Genomic DNA, 22915 nt, shown 5'->3' on the forward strand with positions numbered 1-22915 from the left:
GGGGGGGGGGGGGTATGACCCAATCCTGACCCTGGCACCAGCACCTCCTGCCCCACCTGGGGTCAGAGCTGGAAGCCCTGTGCCCCTGGGCAGTGGATCCAGCTCAGCAGGCCAGTGTGGAACAGCTGGGTGCAGTGCCCACTGCTTTCCCACCTGTCCCCCCAGCAGGGATTGCAGATCCTAGCGCCCTGGGCAGGGCCACAGCTGGAGCCACTGGGGTGGAGCTGGGACCCACCCACCCCAGGAGCAATTCCCACGGCCCCTCCCACCCCACCTGGGGTCAGAACTGGGAGTCCTGCACCCCCAGGCAGTAGCTCCAGCCACCCTCCCCAGTCCCCACATGGCCACTGCCTGACCCCCTCGCACCTGGCCAGAAACCTGTGCCTCAGGTAACTAGCACTTTTAGCTTACTGGCACCCCCAACCATTCCCCACTCATGTTGGTTAACAGGGATTTTTACTGTACCTAGTAAAATTGAGTGAACCGAAAAAAAAGTGTGCAAATCAGTAAAAATGGGTGTAAAAACTAAATAATTTCAATTAAAATAAAATCAGGGAATTTATTGGTGAAAACCGGTAAAAGCTGAAAATGTGGAACACTATGCACAGGCAATCCAGAAAGTTTTTGGAGAGTGTTTGGGACAACTTCCTGGTGCAGGTGTTGGAGAGGCCAACTAGGGGCCATGCTCTTCCTGACCCACTGTTCAAAAACAGAGAATAATTGGTAGGGAACGTAGAAGCGGAGGGCAACTTGGGCAGCAGTGAGTTCAGGATTGTAACAGAGAGCCTTGGAGAGCCAGGGAGCTCAGTAGGCTAGGCAGGGCACAGCAGTTGCAGGTTGCTGGGGCAATGGAGCAAATGAAGACATTATTAGGCACCTGCAAGCAGCCTGCTGAGTGAAGTGGGCTGGGCCCTGGAAGGATATAAGCCTGAGACTTGGGCTGGCAAGCTAGTCTAGCCCTGCCAGCTGCTGGGTTAGAAGCTCCTGCCCAGGAGAGCAACCCAGGGATGCTAGACTGTCTGTAGGAATACTGAGGCTAGTAATCAATGGCTTGATGCCTAATTGGGAGCTGGTATCAAGTGGAATGCCCCAAGGGCTAGTCCTGGGTTTGGTGTTGTTCCGTATCTTCAATGACCTGGATGTTAGATGGAGCGCACCCTCAGCAAGTTTGCAGGTGACCAAGCTGTGAGGAGTAGTGGATATGCTGGAGAGTCGGGTTAAGATTCAGAAAGACCTCGACAACTTGGAGGACTGGGCCAAAAGAAATCTCATGAGATTCAATAAGGACAAGTTCAAAGTCCTGCACTTAGGACAGAACAATCCCATGCACCAGTACAAGCTGGGAATCAACTAGCTAAGTAGCAATTCTGCAGAAAAGAACCTGGGAGTTACAGTGGACAATAAGCAGAAAATGAGCCAGTGTGCCGTTATTGTTAAGGCTAAAAGCATACATGAGCTACATTAGTAGGAGCATTGCCAGCAGAATGAGGGAATTGATTCTTCCCCTCTATTCAGCACTGGTGAGGCCACATCTGGAGTACTGTGTCCAGTTTTGGGTTCCCCACTACGGAAAAGATGCGGGTAATTTGGAGAGTTCAGCGAAGGGCATGGAAATAGTTAGGGGGCTGGGGCACATGACTTCTGAGGAGAGGCTAAGGAAACTGGGCGTGTTTAGTTTGGAGAAGAGAAGACTGAGAGGTGATTTAGTAGCAACCTTCAACTATCTGAAGGGTGGTTCCAAAGAGGACGGAGGTAGACTTTTCTTAGTGGTGGCGGATGACAGGACAAGGAGCAACAATCTCTAGTAGCAGCAAGTGAAGTTTAGGTTAGATATTAAGGAAAAGTTTCTCAGGGGAAGGGTAGTAAAGCACTGGAAAAGGTTACACAGAGGTTGTGGAATCTCTGTCCTTGGGGGTTTTTAAGACCCAGCTAGACAAAGCCTTGGCTGGTATGATATAGGTGGGGATGGTTCTGCTTTGAGCAAGAGGGTTGGATTAAAATGACCTCCGGAGGTCCCTTCCAATGCTAATTTTCTATTATTCTATTAATACTACATTTGAAATATTAGAAGTATTCCTGCACAAAAGGCAGAGAAGAACAACATATTGATTTATACTGATCTAGTCCAGAAAGAGCAGCTAAGAAAAATAAATTGAAAATGTAATTAAACATTTCACTTACACTCCACTTAACACGTTTATGGATTTTGTTCGCAGTCCATATCCAGTGTCCTTTAAATTGGAAATTATTCCTAATACACTGATATTGGCACCTTTAGACCCAAAATTTTCTTCACTGTACATTATCATGTGGGAACTTGCAAAGTCCTGTTGAAGCAAACAAAAACAAAGGCAAATGTAAAAAAAACCTGTTTCACTGGGTCCAAGCAATAAATAGCACATAATCTTGAAACTTACACCAAGAACAGGCCGCAGGGACTGCAGATCCTCACTGTAACCACCCCAATCTTTCCAACACTGGTATGCTCCTTCTTCCAGTAAGTATTGATGACCTGCAAACCTTGGTTTCTCATAAGCCACCCAACTAAAATGGGAAAAGAAAGGTAAACAAACAAACAAACAAAACAAAAACACACACACACACACACAGTGCTGGAGAAAGGAAACTAGTTAGTAAAAAGATCTGAATTTGTCCTATAATCCTTCAATAATAATGGATCCTGATTTAAGAAATTTGCTTCTTTTAAAACAAAGGTACATTTGTGACTCAGTCTTAAGGGTCAGACACTAGAGTATTACAAAGTTGATGCACTGATGGAGTTTCAAGAACTTCATACAGGGTGTAAGATAATTGCACTTAGATATCTAAGTCTACTTAGACACCCAAGAGGTGTCACAGGAACTGGCTCTGAAGGGTCCAATTTCCTTGTACGCCCTGAACTGAATATACAAAATTTGGCAAAAGTTATGAAGGCAAAGAAAATTTGCCTGTCTGGTACAATTTCCATTTTCACATTGCTACTACTTGGACCAGATTCTCCTTCATTCTTAAATTAGGAATGTTGTGGTATCTCCTTCTACTTACAGTCCTCCCAGCACTTTTATAGACCCCACTGATGTAAACGGCATTGTCTTTTTTGATCCTAATTCTTCTTTTTGTTTTTCTTCCACAGTAAAAGTAAATATTTCTGATTCCAGTTCCATGCTTTTCCCTTCAAAGAAAGGCTTCTCATAAATGACTACCTACAACAGAAATTAGATGAAGCAAGTTACAAAAAAAAAAAGTAACAAGGACAGTCCAATCAAGATGTCTCCGGCATTAAAAGTGCTTGCCTGATAGTAATTAAATACATGCACTTGTTGTTTTACCTTGGGCTCTCCAGTATGTTCAACTTTGCGGCCACCCTAAAAACAAAAAAAATAAAAAAAATTCATCTCCAATAAATTTAAGTATTCACAGATGTATTCCAAAAGACAACTTTCTTTAAGAAAGAAGATTTTTCAAAGTCCATAGCATCACAGACAAAAATTTAACACTAATGGACACAGTTAATCCTAGAAGTCCAAGATCTTTCTAGAAACACATTAAAAATCCTATATAAACGACTTTCAAACTGACATATATGCTATTTTTGCAAATTTTGAAAAGGGCTGCAATATAACATGTTAGTATTACCATATTAGCACTAAGTGCCTTGACTATAGAATTTGCAAGCAGTTACATGTTACCATTTTCAAGGGCCTCATAGATCTAATGTAGGCTTCCTTTTTCTCCCAGAAGGCTAAATTAGGATATTCACCAGGCTCCAACATTAAAGGAATTCCCTGGAAACCAGGTTCTTCATAAATTAGCCATCTAGATAAGGACAAAAAAGCAAGGAGTTAAACACTTCAGTACTATTTGTTGCTCATTCATGCAAGCAGTGCTCTGCCATCACACACATACACACATCACATCCCCCTCTACGTGACGCTGGTCAGGCCACAGCTGGAGTATTGTGTCCAGTTCTGTGCGCCCCATTTCAAGAGGGATGTGGACAACATGGAGAGGGTCCAGAGGAGGGCCACCCGCATGATCCGCGGACAACAGGGCAGACCCTACAGTGAGAGACTGCGGGACCTGAACCTATTCAGCCTCAACAAGAGAAGGCTGAGGGGGGACCTGGTGACCATCTATAGACTCACTAGGGGGGACCAGAAGGGTTTGGGGGAGACGCTGTTTCCCCTAGCGCCCGCTGGCATAACAAGGAGTAATGGGCACAAGTTGATGGAGAGGAGGTATAGATTGGACATCCGCAAAAACTACTTCACAGTTAGGGCGGCTAGGAGCTGGAACCAACTTCCAAGGGAAGTGGTGCTGGCCCCTACCCTGGGGGTCTTTAAGAAGAGGCTGGATGCCTACCTGGCTGGACTCATTTGAGTCCCGTTTCTTGTTTTGGGGTTTTTGTTGTTCTCCCGCCCTGGCGGGGGGTCGGGCTAGATGATCTACTAGGTCCCTTCCGACCCTTAATCTATGAAACTATGAAACATACATTTGAGACACGCATGAGAAAAAAAGTAAAGACTCTCAGGCTAGGAACAGACATTGCATTTGTCCCTGGGCATGTTGTGCCTGTGTTTGTCTTGGAACAGAAATATCCTGGAATTGGCATGTACACACATAGCCCTTCTAATTAGGGTTTAGTTAGCAGCTGAATTCACTGCCACTTTTCTGCCATAGAGCCAATGATGCCATCCCAGGATAACTGTACAGGCACGCTTTGTGATGCCCCAGGATAAACTGCTAGTATTTCTTATCCTGTAAACCTAGTTAGGATTTATTCTGAGACAATGGATACGGATGTCTGAATGACTGCATGCTGTCCTGGGATAAAGTGGCTCATGTCAGGACTAAAACAACATCCATTTGCAGCCTCACAGTACCTTGCAAGGATGTCACTGCAGTGCTGCAATAAAAGCAAATAAAGGACTGCATGTATTATTAGGACCCCAGCCTCAGAACAGATGTGCTAGCACAACCTTCTGCTCCTTGAGTCCCATTTTTCATTTGCAGGATCAGGGCTGTAGGGAGGTCCATACAGTTAGCAGATGTTATGGAATTTGACCACATACTTTTTTTCTTTGGAAAGCTGCTGTTTTTTTTATGAAGAAATTAGTTTAAATGAGACAATTTTACATTGAAACAATTTTGATGAAAAATTCTGACCAGACCTAAAATCACAACCTATTAGGTGTTACATTTTTAGTTTAAAATGAATCTAGTGTTCTGTAGAAAAAGGCAGTGGCTTAAAAACTTTGGAAACAGTATTTCTTCGTTTCTTTAAAAGAGATGCAACATAGGTAGCAGCACTTCACTTTCACAACACCTCCCTCACTTTGTATTTCAATCACACTTTTCTGAGTGCGAGAGCTCAGAAACTATCCTTGACCTTTGTTAAGACTTAACAAAGAAACTGAATATCTGTCAGATGTTACTGGCAGCAAGCACTCTCTGTCCCTCTGTCTTGTGTAGAATTGATGCTAATCTGCATAGTTCTATCAATTTCATGCTTAGTAAGAGACTTTGATGATACACAGGAAGCAATATAAAAGGTAAGAATGTAGGCTCACAGCACAGTGGTATATGACTTAAACTTAAAAAGTGGTACGGAATTTCAACTCTTAACTTACAATTATAAAAGGAAAAAATTAGAGCACAACTTTAACTTTATGTCTCCCGCTATAAATCGGGTAAAAAAAAAAAAAAAAAGAGAGAATGTATATACCTCTAAAGCATATACGGTGTGTGCGTTTATAATGGGAATTCCTGCACTTCAGCAAGTTTGCAAGAGACTTTACTAGAAGATTGTTTTTGACCAACAGCCTTTTATTTTCCTTTAATATGTATGGTTTTTAATAAAAGGTTAGCAGCTCATATTCTCCTTCTTAATTGTGCAGTGAAGTTGTAATCACATATTCAGGATTTTATATTTTATTGCCACGGAAGTTATCTTGAAAACATTATTTTAGAACCAATCACCTCATTGCAGGGTCAAATAGATATGAAGGGTGTAAAGAAAGAAAATCAGTGGGGAAAAATGAGAAAAGTTTGAGATGATGAAAAAAACCCTTCTAATGTCAGTCAGCACCCTTTTCTCTCTCATAATTTTCATGTATTTTATTAAAGGTATCCAACAATAGTAACAAGTTGAGATTATTTTTATATATAGGGTTTATAAATATACACTGCATTCACAGGTATGGTTGCAGAATATGCAGGAAGACTTGGGCTAGCTCCAGTCTAATGAGCTCAGACTAGTAGCAAGAAAGCTGCAGATGCACTGGCAGTATAAAAGCTTATTATGGCTTAATTGCTCCTGACCCCTGTACTAGTTACACTAGTGTTAGCTCAGGTAGGTCTCCCTGTACTGTAATCACATTTCTGATTGCAGTGTAGACATATCCTTGAAAGGCAGATCACCATCTGAATGAAGTAAAGCTGGATTAAAGCTTTAGAATGCCTTGAACACTTTCCGAAGTGGTAGAAAATTGTTTTTTCCTTCAACCAGTGCCGATATGCATGTATAAGGGATGAAGTAAGAACTGTACTAATAACTGTTACCTGCCTAAAGAAGGTCAGTTCATTTTTAAAGTTATTTAGACTTCTAATAAATAGAACATGAAGCTGTATAAAACAGAGAAAAGGCTCACTTGTGTAACCTTTGATTATTTAAGGGTTCTGATGTACAAATCTAGTGATGAAAAAGAGGTTAGTATCTGCTGCTTCATCATTCTAAAGGGCCAATAAGCCCTGTAACTATGCATAAAAATATACATGTAAATGCAAATATGATCTGATCTTTCCCTGCTTTCCCAACCAGAAAGTAATGGCACATAGATTCATTTTTAGCAATGGCTTCTGTTGAGCAATACCAACGAATATGCACGTCTAGATATGTTTAATAAATTATGTGCAAAGGGGTATGATCACACAGTGTGACTCAGGATAGCAACTAACCATTTCTTGTCAGTACATGAATAGTGAACATGCATAGCCAGCAAGAAGAAAATCTCTGCAGTGTGCAGGAAGTACACAGCTTAAACTTGGTTAGCAAAAAAAACAAACCACTTTAAAGATTTTCCTGTTTAAGCAACAGGAAATGACCACCTTTTCTAGATCAGGCTAGTGGTCATCATATTTGAACAAGAATATATTCCAAGTGTTTCTGATGTAAGCAACATGCTAATTTCATTAATGAATTAAAAATTGATTAAAATAATGATTATTTAATTAAACTGAGCATGCTTATGTCTGAATCTCTCATCACTAAATAGGAGGAAAAACAGCAATAACTCCTTGAACAGTTTCAAATGATGTGTATAAAACTGGTTTGTTGTTCTTACAACAATAATGCAAGGAATGTGCAATTAATTCCTAGTTAGGGAAACACTTGCATATTCTAGTTGTAGTGTTTGACACTTTTACCCACTGTGCATTTCCCCATGAGAATTTTTCTCCAATTCTTTTCCAATTTTTTAAAATCATGTTTATATCTGAATCTCCATAAAATCTGAGACACAGTACAAGGCTAATATGTAAAGACAAATTATGCTGTATTTAAGGTTCAAACTCCATGCCTGCCTGCCTTCAAAAGACTCAGATAGTTCTGAGCAGTCAGGATTTTGAGTTATCGTGGAAAACAAATGCAGAAATATTTTCATTTTAAACAAGTTTACAGTTGATTCTGAAATCTGAAGAATGTGGCCCAGGCACGATTCATTTCCTAGAAATATCTAATCTCTGTCATTTCTATTCACAAACCACGTATAACTGAAAAGTAGAACAAACAAAAGAACTGATTTTTCCCTCATCTGTTTTTAATTAGCTAGTAAATACAACAACTGTAAATATTTTTCTAGCTTAAGTTCTTAATTCGCATGTGTAGATATTGCTTACAGTTACACAGAAATTCATTCCTGCGAGCAAGGCAATAATTAGGACAACTTCGTAAAGTATTCCTAAAACCTTCTTTATCAAGGTAAATAAAGACTGAAACATATGCAGCACATTTCTTTTACCATTCAAAAAATCCTACAATGGTTTTGTGTACCCACCCTTTGGGGAAAATGTGGCAGTTGTTTTGCTTTGCACAGGAACATTCTACAACACTTGAGCTAAAAAGATTAGGTAGGGATATTAGGAATTTTAGGAAGGGAAGTTATAATAGTGCCCATCTGGAATTTAGCCAAAAATTATGATAAGCATATGTAGATCTTGAAACATGTACTGTGGGATCTTCATTAACTTATCTGAGGGAAAGCTCTTTTACCTGCACACTTTCCTCAATGCCATTTTGGAGGAATAGATAACTTCAGTTCAGATTTGGAGGAGCTTGCTAAGTCACCCAAGCTTCCTCGAGAGTTTCCTTTTCCATCAAACTTGTTTACTTTTAACAAGAGAAACTCCCAGCTTACAGATTTTTCAGATAAACTAAAATGCACTGTACATTTTAATTACCTCCTAACAGCAGCCATGAAGAATACTGGAAAGTGGTATGAAATTCAGGGGCTATTTCACAATGTTATGAAGTCATTAAAAATATTCAAACTAAAATGCTTTTATATTCTGCGGTCTGGTCCACTTTTTTCTTTTAGACATCTCAGCTGATTTTTAAAATTAAATCTTCTATCTTCTTCACTGAACATTTCAGTTTACTTTCTCAAAGTTGAAAACCCTTGCAACACATGCTGTAAGCCAAAAGGAATACTCGCACCTAACCTCATTATCACACATCCTTTAGAAGTTATCATTCTGACCTTTACTATGCATCTGCCTGGACTGGGGGGACATAGGGTAAATTAAAACTTTTGGCTATTAGTAGGCCTGTGTGAAACAGCAAGTATTCAATTTGGATTCAGCTGATTCAGTGATTCAAATCACTATCCCAACTTGATTTGGCACCAATTTGGAGATTTGGCCATAGACTATAATGGGGAATCATTAAAATACCTATAACTTTGTCATTTTTGTGCAGATTCAGATGAAAACAGCAGGACTGGTAGCCTCTTCTGAAGGCATGAAGCCTGCCAAGTTACAAGGACAGATGCTGGGGTTCCTGTGAAAGTGCACCTCAATATGTTGAAAGCAAAACTGGTATCACTTGTATGTGTTAAGGCAGAGCAGGCTGAATGCAGAATGGATGGTAGCCCCTCGTGGGGGCATGAGGCCTGCCAGGTGTCGGGCAAAGTAGTGCATGGGTTTCTGTGGAAGTGGATCTCAAGGTTCTGAACACTAATAAAAAAGGCAAATAGGTGTGGAGTGAGGAGGGTGGCACTCACTTCATCTGCACCTGGAGCCTGGGGAACCCCAGCAGCAGGAGTTTTACCTTCAGGAACACCAGCTGCTCCACCAAACCAGGATCCAAGGCAGACCTACCTCTGACCAGGACAGTCCCCAGCCAGGCCCAGGCTGCATGGAGAAGTCTGCATGTACAGGCCAGAGCTGGCTGTGGACTGCCCAAAACAGGACAGCCCAGGGCTGGCCAAGGAACTGTCCCGGTCAGGGACAGGCCCCAGCGAGCTCCAGGCTGGCCAAGGAACTCTCCCTAGTCCCTGCTTCATGATTGCAGAGTGGGGACTGGGAGCTCCCTGCTGCCAGGGTAGGGGGACATTTTCCCTTCCTGGAGTATGGTGGCAGTGCCCGCCCCGACAACAGGCAGCTCCCAGGGGCAGGGAGCAGTCTCCCACACTCTGCTGCCTGGCTGACCGGGAACAAATTTGTGATCTACACATGCTACTCTGCACAGTAATTACTTGTGAGTAAATTTGCTACTTGTATTTACAGGTAGTAAATTTACTCATGTTTAGAGCAAATTACTGTGCAGCAAGTGTCTGCACATGTAAATGGTGATGCTTACTCCACAGTAATTTGCTCTAATCATGAGTAAAGCATCTTGTGTAGATGCATCCTGTCAGAAAGAAATCAATTTTTTTTAAGTTTCTTCTCATATGATAGGTTTTCCATTTCCCATCCTAGCAGTCATTATCTGCATCTGCTCCAGATTAAGTTGGTCTTCCTTGAACATGGGTAACCACAATTGTATACAGGTTGCACCAGGACCTTGCACAGTAACATGAACACTTCTTTTGCCCCTACATTCTTGATCTCAAAAAACAGCTTTCTTTACTGCTCATTCTTCTTTTTTATATTTCCTATGGGCACCCTACTTATTCCTAATTTCTTGCTTGAGATGTTTATCCATCCAGTTACATTTGCAGCCCCTAGTCTACTTGTTTTTCCTCTCTGCTTAGGATACAAATTCCTGATGATCGTGCACTTTTGACATGAAGAAATTCCACACCTCCTCCACATTCAAGTCCCTAAGCTCCACTGTTTAGTTGACTTCACTAGCTGGCGCCTGAAGTTTATCAAAATCCACACTCTTGAATTCATAAAAACCTACATACCTAGTTTTTCTGATCCTTCTCTTTAATTCAGACTGAATCAAGTTCACAAGAACTTGACCAAGATTATTTTATACTACCAGATTTTCTCATTACCAGTCTGGTCTTGCTTCATTATGTGGTATTTCTTTGCCTGGTTTTCTACTTATCTGGAATACTCATTTTGGGAGAACAACTTTGTAGTTTCTCTATTACTATCTAATCATTTAGATGTGCCATTAGGATCCTGTCCCCAAGCTGATTGCTTGGAGGGACCACAATAGCCAGCAAAAAAAAAGTTCACTCTCCCATTGTACCTGCCACCAGTCACACACAATGCCAACCTATTTTAGGTTTACATCTCCTTGTAAAGGCTACATGTATTGTGTTCAGTCATTTAAAACTAAGAGACGAAGTAATTCAATTTACTCATTCACAGGATGTTATTTCATGTGTTAGAACAATTCTCTGCCATTGACTTCAGTGCAACAGATAATGTCAATACTTCAGTAGTTATACCAAGTCAAGAATATAGTAAATAGAGTAAATATACTATTTTCATTGTTTAATACTCACAGCTAATGTACCCTTTCATATGACCTTTCAGTGAGTAATCAGGCAGCATGTGACTAGAAGTAAAATATTACCTATAAAGATGCATGTATTTGCATGTCTGGTAGCTATAACCAGCAGTTTTAGGACAAATTCCTTTCATACTAGTAAAGTTACATAAAACTATGTACTTACACGCCCCAAAGTACTTTGATAGAACAAGTCTTCTGTGTTTTGCCAAATATGCCCATTTCCTCAGTGTCATCAAAAAATGAAGTTACAATACCTGACCCTTCTGGTTCTGTATATAAATCAATTCTGCAAACCCTGTAATCCTGAAAAAAAATATGATTTTATAAAAATGATACCACCACTTTACTGCTGCTGTAAGTTCTTACATAGTTTAAGGAGCTAATCAGTAAATCAGTTTTCAACATAACCACAGATTATCCACCATTTATCCTCTTTCTGTCTCAGTTACAGCTGTATGGAGGCCTGTAACTGAATGGGGCCAAGCTGGAGGCCCAACTTCCACTATGTTTTTCAGTGCATTTTAAATCACCTTTGAAGTTTTATGGAGACACCCATCTCTTTCTGTCTTTCCAATGTCTTTTCTTTCTAATTAAATCTTAGCATAACAGTGAATAGGCAACTCTTAGAAACTCTATTCACAAAGAAAAAGTGCCGCCTCCTCCAATCTTCTCCTGCTTCATATTTATTTGGGTAAACTTGAAAGCTAACGTGTTAATGATAGACTGAAAAGGCATGCAATAAGGTACTCCATCGTGTGCATGAAACCCTCAATCTACATATTCACAGAGACAACTTGTAAATCAGAGTCTATCAGTGCACACTGAAGTCTGTGTGTGTATTAATTGGATACACATAAAAATGCATGTGCATTTTTGAAAATTTGATTCGATTAACTTCTTTAAAAGACCTATGTGAGAATAGGAAAGACCAAATAAAAATAAGCCAATTGTAGTAATGAAGACAGACTTTTATAGAATGTAAAAATACAAAATGCAGATTAAAAGATAAAATCATCAACAAGGCATACATAGCATGTCATGTTTCTACTGTGCTTTGAGAGCTCAAGTCATGACAAATATCAGGGAGTAGGTGTCCTTCCTCTCTTAGCCCTGTAATAGGTATTACCAGAGCTGCTACAATAAAAACAACAGAATCAACCAATAAATTTAAAAATCTCAAGACACGGTTGGTTTATTACTACATCAGTTTCTCAACATTAAATTATTTGTGCCAATAAAGCAAACAACTGGGGAGCCTATATAAAATACATTTCATTACTTGCCTTTACTACATGTTTTATGGAACCAATCACTGTAGGTTTAGCAGATTTGCATTCCTCTTCTTCTGAGGTATTTTCATCCCATATATTAGTGAGTTCCAATTCTCCTTCCTCCAGAGGAATAGAGGCTCCTTCAAAATTTGGTTTCTCATAGAGAATCCAGCTGAAGAAGAGAGATTTTCCTTTCATGAATTTATTGATGACATTTTAACTAACCATAACTTTCTAGAACATATGGTGTACTTCAACCAACTAATCCACACAAATCTGCAAATATATATGATATGCCAAAGTTCACACAAGATAACCATGGCCTCCTCTGACCTTAAAAAAAAAAAAATCTATCCACATGATTAATTAACAGAAGTAGCCACCACACGCTTTTTTTTTTTTTAACCAATTCTGAACTTAAAAACTTCTGATAAGCCATCTTATTTTAGAGATACAAGGGATAGAAACCTTATGCTCGCCTACCTCCACAATACTATAAACAGCTTCTCATTACAATTTCACTTATTTCAAACTATAGTATAGGCCAGGGGTGAGCAAAATACGGCCCATGGGCTGGATCTGGCCTGCAAGGCCCCTAAAAAATTTAGGAAATAAATATTTATTTGCTCTTGGTTCCTGTAAAAAATGACAGGAGCCAGGGCCAGTAGGACCCAGGGGAAGCCCTGGTGGGCTCCTGCAACAGCAGGGCCTGCCTGGCCCCGCCTCCCCAGCCAGAAGCCCCAGCAGGGACTTCTGGCCTGGAACTATGTGGCTTCCCAGCTGCACTGGCACCAGAACCTCAGGTGGGGGGGAGGAGGGGAAGAAGGGCAGGGGAGGACCCTGGGCAGGGAAGGAGCCCAGGGAAAAGTAGTGCAGAGAAAAGTGGCCCCTCCCCCACAGTGTGGCTGGCATCCCATGCTGCAGCCACTCACAGCCTGCGTTGGGTTGCCTGTGTCTGCTCAGGGCAGCCCCGTGTGGACTGTGAGCGGCTGCAGCAGGAAGTGCTGGCCACGGGGCAGGGAAGGGGCTGCTTTTCCCCTGCTCAGCACCAGCTCCTCCCCTGCCAGTGAGTAGGGGGTAAAGGCTGCACGCTGCCCCCCACCTGTACCGTGGGGCTGGGGGGCACTAGGAGTGAACAGGTGCAGGAACATGGGCACTGTACCAGTGTCCCAGGGCCAGTGCCAGCAGGTCCCAGAGCAGGGTGGCAGGAGTGAGGGTCCCAGCTGGCAGGGGCTCTATGAAGCTGAGCCAGCTCCCCCCTCTCCCTGCTGGTGCAGGCCACCCTGGCTCCACAGAGCCCTGCCAGCCTGTGCTCCGTTCTGGGCCCCACCAGTGCTGGCCTTGAGACACCGGTCCAAAGACATTAGGACATTGGTCCCAAGATGGTGACCAGGGGGTGGGGCACTTGTCAAGGGGGAGGGCTACCTATGCGGCCCTCGACAGCTTGCCAAAACTGGGTAAGCAGCCCTCCGCCTGAAATAATTGCCCGCCCCTGGTATAGGCTATCCTAAGCCATAAGGTAAAAAGATCTCATAGGATTTATTTTTAAATGAAAATTTGAAAAAACATACACTTAAAATGCTAATATTTATATCAGTCTATAATGTCCAGGCAAAGTTGAGGCATATGAATTAAAAATGCTTTTAAATTTAAACAAGTATACACACAAAACCAAGACAGAACAGGAGAAAGAGTTAAGAAAAGACTAGAATTAATTCTGAAATTCTATCCCAGTGAAACTGAAATACTGAAGGAAATAAGTCAAACACTGCTGATGTATATACTTTCTTATGTTACTCTTTGATAGATTTTAAGATTGAGGGTATGATTTCTTTAAAATCAAAATGTAGTGTTGGAATTCCAATTTCATCTGAAAATACTGGACAGTAAGAACACTTTGTATTAGCACAAAACCCTACATTGAACACTGGAATTCTAATAAAGCTCTATCAAAAGGAGTGTTCCAATTCCAAAACTGCTTATGAAAAATAAATTTGATGATAAAATATGAAGAAGCAAAAGGAGATGAGATATAAGCTTTCTGCCGCACACAAACACAAGGTTTATTATGAAGCGTGAGGACAAGGCTAAGCATCTTTGACCATCTATGGCCAAAGAGAATGTTCATACCCTGAAGTTATTACAAAATGATAATTATTAAAGTATTTGGTAAAAATAATCCAAAAAATTGTTTAGATTTTCCCTAGGACATCAAGTCAGTATCAGATAATCACTGCAGCTGAGGGTGAACAATGAGATTACTTCTGCATTTGTTATATGAAATGGAATATTACAATGCATTTCAAATGAAAAAAGCAGGACTGGACTCTAAAAAAATTCTGAAGTTTTTATACAAGGTATTTAATCCAACACATGGATCAATTTTCAGGCAAATAAAGCAATGACCAGTACTACGGGTATTGGCAAAAAAGAATCTGAAAAGTTCATATTCATTACTTCAAAAATACCATCAATATTGATCTAGTTAATGGAAAAAACCCTGAATCTTGGCTGTCAGTGGTTTGAAATTTGAAAACCTTTAAAACATACTTGAGTTTTAAATTTTCACCCATTATTTGGCTTTTGAAGGGGACAAAGATTTATAAAGAGAAACATATATAGAATTTATGATGCAAAGTGAGATTAGAAGCCAATCATGGGTGGATCTAATGATAAAGTGCTGTTGGCCCAATTAAAAATGGACCATCACAGCATAGTCAGACAGAATGAGTAAAAACGAAGTTGCAGCTGAGGGGATGTCCATCTGGCAGGCTGTGGCAAAGTGCAGACACAACCAAGTTAGCACAACACATTTTACTGGCAACCCCAGCTTAACACTGTTTCGCTTTGCACTGTTTCGTTCTAACGCTCATTTTAAATTGATCCCCCATTCCACTTAGCGCTCAGCAAGTTTCATTATACCACTCATGGCCACCATTTTGGGTCATCAAAAAATTCTGGCTTTGCTTAACACTCATTTCACTTAATGTTCGTATCAATTAAGAGCACTAAGTGGGAGTTGCCTGTAGCCACAACTGGTCTACTCAGCTTCTTAACAGAGTAAGTTAGCTTATCTAGAGTTCCATTCTGCAGTGATAAGATTGATTCCTGAACTTGTTTGGATATCTCTGCCCTACAGTGCAGTCTGCAGAGCAAATATAGACTGAACCTATCCCATTGATTCCTAGCCGCACTAAGGAAGGCACCATAATGCGTAGAAAAATCCCCGCTCTTACCATCCTCGGATAACTTTAACTTTAATCACTGGTGACAGCACCCAAGAACTGCAATCCAAAATATCATAAAAAACTTCAATATTATTCTCTTGAACATTTGGTTCACTGCATATCACCACCTGCATTTAAAAAATTAAAAAAAACAACCATAAAAGAGAACATTATAGTTCACTGTTTCTAATATAACAGGAAACAGTAGCCTGCTAAATAAAACTAAAAAGACAGTGAACAAGAAGTAGAAATGTTAACCTTACCTTGCCAGGTCTGGGATTGATTTTATTTTGGCCATTTGCTGAAAAAGCCTGATAGGCAGAGGAGAGGAAAGAAACACAAATATTAATATATTAAATAACAAGTATAGTTTGTAGTATTAAAAAAAAAATACGTTTGATTACATTTCTCATTTCTTTTTCTGTAGACTGATGTTGTGTACACTTTGTTCCAATTCAAGTTTCTCAAGACCACTGTCTTGTTACACATACTAATTCAATTCTGGCCTCATTAAAGCTGGAAAGACTCAGGCAGGCCTGGTACCTTCTAAAATTTTTGCTGGCCAGCTTCCTAGATTTTCCAAAAGTTTCAGGTATCCGAGGATCATTTTGAAAAAACTGGAGCTGTTTTGCATTTAAAAGGTATGTGCTCTAAAATCATAGGGTACCTGGACACGAGCATGGAGGCTGCTCTGATATACCGTAATTAGTGTGTCAGAGCATACTCGATTAATAGAGTCTGCTGGAGCATGGTAATTACCACACTCCAGCTAGCCTCTGCGTCTCACGAATCAGCATCCCCATGCTTCAAAATGGCGATGGCGGTGCTTTAACTAAAGCTCATTGGATGAGCTTTAGTTCAAGTACCCCTGCCACTATTCTGAACCGGGGGGACACTGATACACGAGACACTGCAGTGTATTAAAGCATCTATCAGAGCTATTCTAATTAAAGTACCCCCCCCACTGCCAGAGCATGTGTAAAAGTGCTCAAAATGTTAAGTAAATGGTCAGTATGTGAAAACAGAAAAATAATTCAAAACTAATTTAAAAAAACTACGTACAAATATTCAAAAGAGCAGCATATCAAGTATACATTTCAGATAATCATACTACCAGTAAGAAAACGTTCATTAAAAAAAAATTACTAGGATAACAGAGGGAGCTCAATAAAAATATGCCAATAGTAACACCCAACATAAAATGCTCAAATGTACAAAATTAAAAAGCAACAGCTTAAAACTTAGTTTAAATTAAATGATACAAAATATGCCGCATAGCTGTATTTTTCCCACAGAAAAATAAAGCACTGGAAAATTTTCAAAAATGGAAGATTTCCCAAACCCCACATCTCTGGTTCCTGGAAAAAAAATAGCATTTTAATTTATTTGTATTAGAGAATTTAGGAGCTCTTGTCCTGAGCCTCAACCCCATTAAGCTATGTACTGTATACATACACAGAACAAAAAGATAGTTCCTGTTCCAAACATCTTATAATCTAAATATACAAAAAGAAACTACAGATAGGTACAGGCAGAATAGAAGAAAATAGCTTGGCAGTATTACTCAGAATGATAGGCATTAGTTTCACAACATGAGCAGCCTAACCAGCATTAGTGTTTTGTAAGCATTATCAAGATGTAGACGCAGTCACTACTGGTTTTATAGCTTCTGATTAAATTCCAGTTAGTACTTGCCCCATTTTAAAAATGGTGTCATGGTCATTTCTTTTTTGCTGCCCTGACTTTATTTTTTTCTTCCTGCTGCTTATTACCTCGAGTGTCACAATCAGCTTAGTCACCAGAGTATATAAAATAGTTCTTCATCTTAAGTGTAACATATAGAGGGGGCCTAAGGTGTGATTAACCAGCTAATCATGCCTTAACTTGTGACCCAACTGCACGTCCAACCAATTAATGTCATATAAAACAAGCAACAAACTATGAAGTTATTCCACAAAAAACATATAACTTTGTAGTTTGTGCTAATCACGTCATTAACTGAATGTGTGGCCAATGCTCTCGTGTGTCTGGAAGCCCCATCAGTTGAGGGGTTGCCAGCCACAGAGGTGCACCACCCACTGCCAGCCCCGCAGCTGACAAGGCGCATAGTGGTGGCAACACTGTCAGCTACCAGATCACAATAGAAGCAGCAGAGGTCACCATCCCTGCTGCAAGCCCCATGAGGTGTGGGGCTCAGTGGCAGCAGCATTCCCTGACACTGCCTCCACTGTGAGCACCACAGGGCATGTCACTGCGGGGCTCACAGTGGTGGCAGTGAAGAGAACACTGCTGCTGCTTCAAGCAGCATATGGAATCCAAGTAGATCCCACATGGGAGTAAGTTTCAGGAGCAGAAAAGGATCTGTTTACAGACAAATCAGGGCCCTCAGCTTGTCAAAAGTGTTGGTTTGAACTCAAGCCAGGAGCACAACTGGCAAAGGGACAGTAACCAATGAAACATCTTTAATATCCAAGTTTCACAAACATCCTCTTAAAAACTGTCACAGCAGAAACATTCAAAGGAAGAATGCCTTTCCATCTGCCAAGTTAAATCTGAACTTTTGCTTAATTTATTTGATTCTTACAACATTTTGAAGTAAGTCTGGACTCCAATGGGGGGGGAAAAAAACAGCTTTAAAAGTGGAAGACGGTGTTGTCTCCTTCCTTGAGGGGAAGGCAGGAAAGATCTATGCCAGGGACATCAGATAACTATTCAGTTTGAAGAAATGCTTCCTGACTTCCTTTTCTTCTCAATCCTGCAGACCCCACTGAGGAAAAGAGGCACTACTTTCCACTGTTCCACCACCTACTGAATACATTTGGTCTACTGTGTAATGGTGAATAACACTTCGAGAACCAAGATCTCTAGCAGCAGGAATAGCTGAAATTGTACAGTATTTATTCACAATTTAGATAAAAATAATATGAATATACCATAATGGAGTGAAAAAGAATATCACTACTAAGGAAGTAGCAGGTTTTCCTTTATCGGTTACTTTAACATAAATATATATATAGCTATATCTGTATCTATAGATATCAATATCTATAGGTAGGTAGGTAGGTATAATCAAATGAATAGTCTGCATGGATGCTACTCAGAACAAACAAAAAGGACTTCAGTCTAAGGTGATTAACGCTTTTCATCTTTATCCCTATACAGCTTTTAAAGTCTTTTTCAAGATTCTGGCTACTGCCCTTCGAAAAGTAGATGGATGTTAGAAGCAGGAATGGACAGAAACTGTCTTTTTGTTAGAGAGAATTTTTTGCAACAGAGCATTTCAATGGAAGAAAAGAAGTATTTATAAAAGTCACTAAGAACAGGGGAGCATATAGAAAGCATGCCACTAATTTGCAAGAAAGATGGAATTAGAACATACTTTGCAAAAAAGCATGGCAAAGTGAAGCTTCATACTACAGTGTCTGATGTTTATTTACACAGAGTTGTAAGATAAGGACACCTCATAGGACTGTCATCACATCAAGAAGTATTACATACATAGTCTCACTTTTAAAGCCTAAATTTCTATTAAACCATTCTTCAGTCTAAACTCATAATTTATGTATGTCACTGTTGAGAAGGAAAAATAAATCAGAGAGATGTGTTCAGCATGTAGCAAATGTGAAAGGTGAATAACTTTTCAAAGTGACACAGAGTTTTGACATACTCACCTCTATATCCAATGAACCAGAAAGAACATTTTGTTCATACTGGCTAGACCCTAACCAGCTTGAGAAACTTTTGCCATTGCTTCCATAATTTGGCATTTGTAAGCCTAATTCTTTTTTCACATCATCCATTTGCAAATATTTTTCCATGTAACTTGGAACTTTATCTGAAAGAGACTGAATTAGAAAATTAAAACAAAGGTTACTTGGAAGCCACACTGGGTTTCTTAAGGCTTAATCTTCTGAACTATTTGGTTTTATTACCTCTGACTTTTGAGGAACATTGAATGGTCCAGCAGTATTCAGCAGTAAAGAAGGAATGCCTGAGGAGTCAGCTGCAAAAGCTGTTATGATGGTATTTGCTGAGGTTGTAGGAGGAGTAATCTTTTCTTTAGCTGTTGATGATAGTAAACTTGAGTAGAGGGAACTTTTTTCCAGACGGGATCTCTTAATTTCACCATCTACACTATCGTTGTTCTCTTTTCCATTTATTTCCTCAACTATTATAGGTTCATTTCTGTTGGATGACTTCAGCGACTGGAAAAGTATACTCTGCTCTGTAGATATACGCTTGGGTCTTACCTTAGCTATAGTTTCTAGACTTTGCATTTTAATTTGTTGGGCTGGGGATAAATCTTGTTTCTTTTCTCTCTTTACTCCCAAACCAAGTGTAAATATATTGGGATCAAATATTTTCTCTAAATTGTCTTCATGGATTGGAGGCATTGCAAAGTACGGTGCTGGAGATTTGGGAAGCTTGGGCCTTTTTTTCTTCTGTGGTACACAAATTGAACTGTCTAGATTTTTGATAGTTTCAGCAAACTTCTTCATGTCAGTTGGAGAATCAAAAATGCTATCATCGGGAGCAGCAGAACCATTACAAATGTTGTCTGGGCTTTGCTGTATATTGGTAACATTTTGCTCTAACGTCTGCATGTTATCTAAATTGTCTTTGGTACAGTGTATGTTTGTAGAATCTCCTATTTTCGTCTTTTTGCAATCGTTTTCTATCTTCTGTAATTCTGGTTCCTTGGAAACCAAAACAGACTTTAGAGGATACTTATCATTACAAGGTGATGAGCTGTCTACTTTTGGCAGCAGTATTGTTTTTTCATTTTGAAGTAATTTTGAGCACACAATTGTTTGGTTATCACCATCTTGGAAGATTTTACATTCACTGAGAGATTTAGGTTGTAAACTGTCATTATTAATCATAGGAGGTTCTGCATCCCATTGTTTTAATAAGGTAGAACAAGCATCTGCTTTGCTGGTTTGGTTGAAAAGAGATCCAGCAGCTTTTACTTTAAGTTCTGCTACCCTTCCACCCTCCTCATTAGTTGGAGTCCCTGCTTGAGAGCTTTCTTGAAGTTTGACCTTTATTTCTGCAGAGTCTTCTTTAATCTGTGTCCCGTTTTCAGAAAACTTCTGGTGACTGTTCTGCTTATTTATTATTTTATCAGGTTGTCCATTTTCTGTGGCTTGCTTTCCAAATTTCAACTTTGCTCTACCAACAAATGCATTTGACATAACACTGTTTTTTGAAGCAGGGACATCAGTAGGTCGCTGATTCTGATGAGAACATTTATTTTCAAACAGGGAAATTTTGTTGGCAATACTGTTGTTAGTTTTATTAACTGCTTTTTCAAGAGACTCTTGCTCACTTTCCAAGTTGTCAAGACTCGTAGGTGCTTTAAAATTCAATTCTACGTTCTTGGGTTTGGCTGGACTGCAAAAAGCAAAGTGATAAAGATATGTTGCAAAGCATTACATAAAACTAACATACCAATTACAAAAAAAGAAATAAAGCACCTTCACAACAAAATCTTTCCCTTTTAACAGTACTTAATAGCATTCCTCTTTAACAATTTACATTTCAATACTTTAAGAGGACTTGATGAAAAGAAAGGCATGACTGCCAGCATGCCTACACTGGCTCTATATTGCCATTGAATGTGATGACAAAAAATAAGTCTCATCCAGCTAATCTCACTCTGCAACTGGAACTTGCTGCTGCTGCTGCCCTTATAATCTGGACACACAGATCTCAAGAGCAGTGGTGGGGAGCAATCCCACGGTATCCTTACCACCTCAGATCTGTACCACCTCAGGGTAAAATCGGAGTTTATTTTTAAGAAGCATGGAAACAATGTAGACAAGCCCTGTGCTAATGGCAGTAAAAAATAATTGGGTACTAGTAGGGACATAGCATCTCACAAACATGCACACAATTTACTATAACCTAGACCACTGGTGTCAAACGCACCCCAGGCTGGATCTGGACCAAAAGGGCTCCTCTTGGGTTGGATTCGCAGGGCTGCATTTAGGCAGCGGTGTGGGTCTGAGGTTGGGCAGCTGCGCATAGCTGTATTCAGGCAACTCAGAGCCAAGGGCATGCACTGGTGAGGACACTTGGATGCGAGGCAACCCAGAGCTCTGACCAGACATCAGTATGGAGCTGGAGCCAGGGACATGCAGCGGTCCAGACAGACATCACTATGGGTGGGAGCCCCTTGGCTCTGCAGTATTGCTTGAACACAGCTCCCTGCAGCTGCATACCTCTGGCTCCATGCCACTGCCCGGTGGCACAGAGTCAAGACATGGCACTTCTGGTTACCCACTAGACTACCAGTGGGCTGAATGGAATGGTTCTGCAAGCCAGATCTGGCCTGCAGGCCTTATGTTTGACACCCCTGGTCTAGGAGATCAACACAATAGTGAATCAGTTGACAAGATGCAACAGAGATCCTCAACTTTTTATATCTGTGTCAAAGTTTAAAAGTGAACAAATAGAATTAAATTTTCCTTTTTTAAGCCAGGTACATTTTCAATGTAAAGTGAGCTGGGCTTTACAACAATAAATTTATTACAATATTTCCCTTTTCATCTTGGAGTCCATGTTTCAGTCCACTCTAATCTTGACAGATAAAAATCAATAAAATCATCATAATTACTATATTATATGTCTAGATAAGAAAAATTCTCCAATTATGAATTTTATTTGGTAATTTACAATTACATTTAAAATTGCTAGTCTCCATTTCTAATAGATATAGCCAAACTTTAAAGGCCAAATTATGAGCCACACCTCTGAAGAGCTGCAGGCCGAATGACAAGGGACAGAGCTTTACACCACTTCTTAGACTCTCAAATTCTTGGCTAGCCCAAGACCCATTTCTTAAGGCTTAATCTACACTGAAAAGTTTTGCCAGCAGTTATATTTGGGTACAAGTATGAAAAAAAAATTACCTTCTCACTGGAATTGCTATGACAGGAAAAACTCTGGTGTGAACACAGCTATGTCAGCAGAAGATGGTTTTTATTGCTCTGGTTCATGATGTTCAGGAAGACAGTATAGCTATGCCAAGAGAAAGACTCCTTCTAATGGTCTACACTAGAGAACTCTTGACATAACAGAGGCTCCACACAGGCAAACCTCCCCAGGGACTGCTCTAGCTTACTAAGAGTTTGGGCAATTCCTTTTGAACCACCTGGAATCTAGAATAGCCAAAGCACTGAGAGCTTCAGGTCACAGCACACCCCTCCCCCAATCACTCCCACACAAGGATTTCCCAGAGGAATGGCTGCTGGGTAATCAGTCTGTTTTAGGCTCCTTTTGCACAGCAAGAACAGCTAAAAGGGTCAGGATGCAGTAAAGAATTGGGGCAAAGACTTTCAAAACTTATCGAAGTGTTAAATAACCCATTACCAGTTCATCAAGGAGTCCCCTGTGATTCAGTGGTAGAAACCTTGTCTACCACACAAGAGACCTGCGTTTGATTCCCA

At 40.3% G+C, this 22915-nt stretch overlaps 1 protein-coding gene across 2 annotated transcripts in view; it reads right to left on the minus strand.

The window, feature by feature from the left end:
* AIM1 (absent in melanoma 1) overlaps positions 1 to 22915 on the minus strand; it is a 153951-nt gene that overhangs the window by 34373 nt on the left and 96663 nt on the right. For both annotated transcript variants that reach the window (XM_019520146.1, XM_019520147.1), the window contains 11 exons: positions 19397 to 20858; positions 19136 to 19309; positions 15728 to 15775; positions 15474 to 15592; positions 12250 to 12409; positions 11130 to 11269; positions 3690 to 3816; positions 3330 to 3365; positions 3046 to 3203; positions 2418 to 2544; positions 2182 to 2327 (listed from right to left, as the gene is read on the minus strand). In XM_019520146.1, coding sequence (XP_019375691.1) covers positions 2182 to 2327; positions 2418 to 2544; positions 3046 to 3203; positions 3330 to 3365; positions 3690 to 3816; positions 11130 to 11269; positions 12250 to 12409; positions 15474 to 15592; positions 15728 to 15775; positions 19136 to 19309; positions 19397 to 20858 — 2697 coding nt within the window. The remainder of the gene's footprint in view (positions 1 to 2181; positions 2328 to 2417; positions 2545 to 3045; positions 3204 to 3329; positions 3366 to 3689; positions 3817 to 11129; positions 11270 to 12249; positions 12410 to 15473; positions 15593 to 15727; positions 15776 to 19135; positions 19310 to 19396; positions 20859 to 22915) is intronic.

This window comes from Gavialis gangeticus, unplaced genomic scaffold (genome assembly GCF_001723915.1).
Source record: "Gavialis gangeticus isolate Ggan-Ray unplaced genomic scaffold, GavGan_comp1, whole genome shotgun sequence".
NCBI lineage: Eukaryota > Metazoa > Chordata > Crocodylia > Gavialidae > Gavialis > Gavialis gangeticus.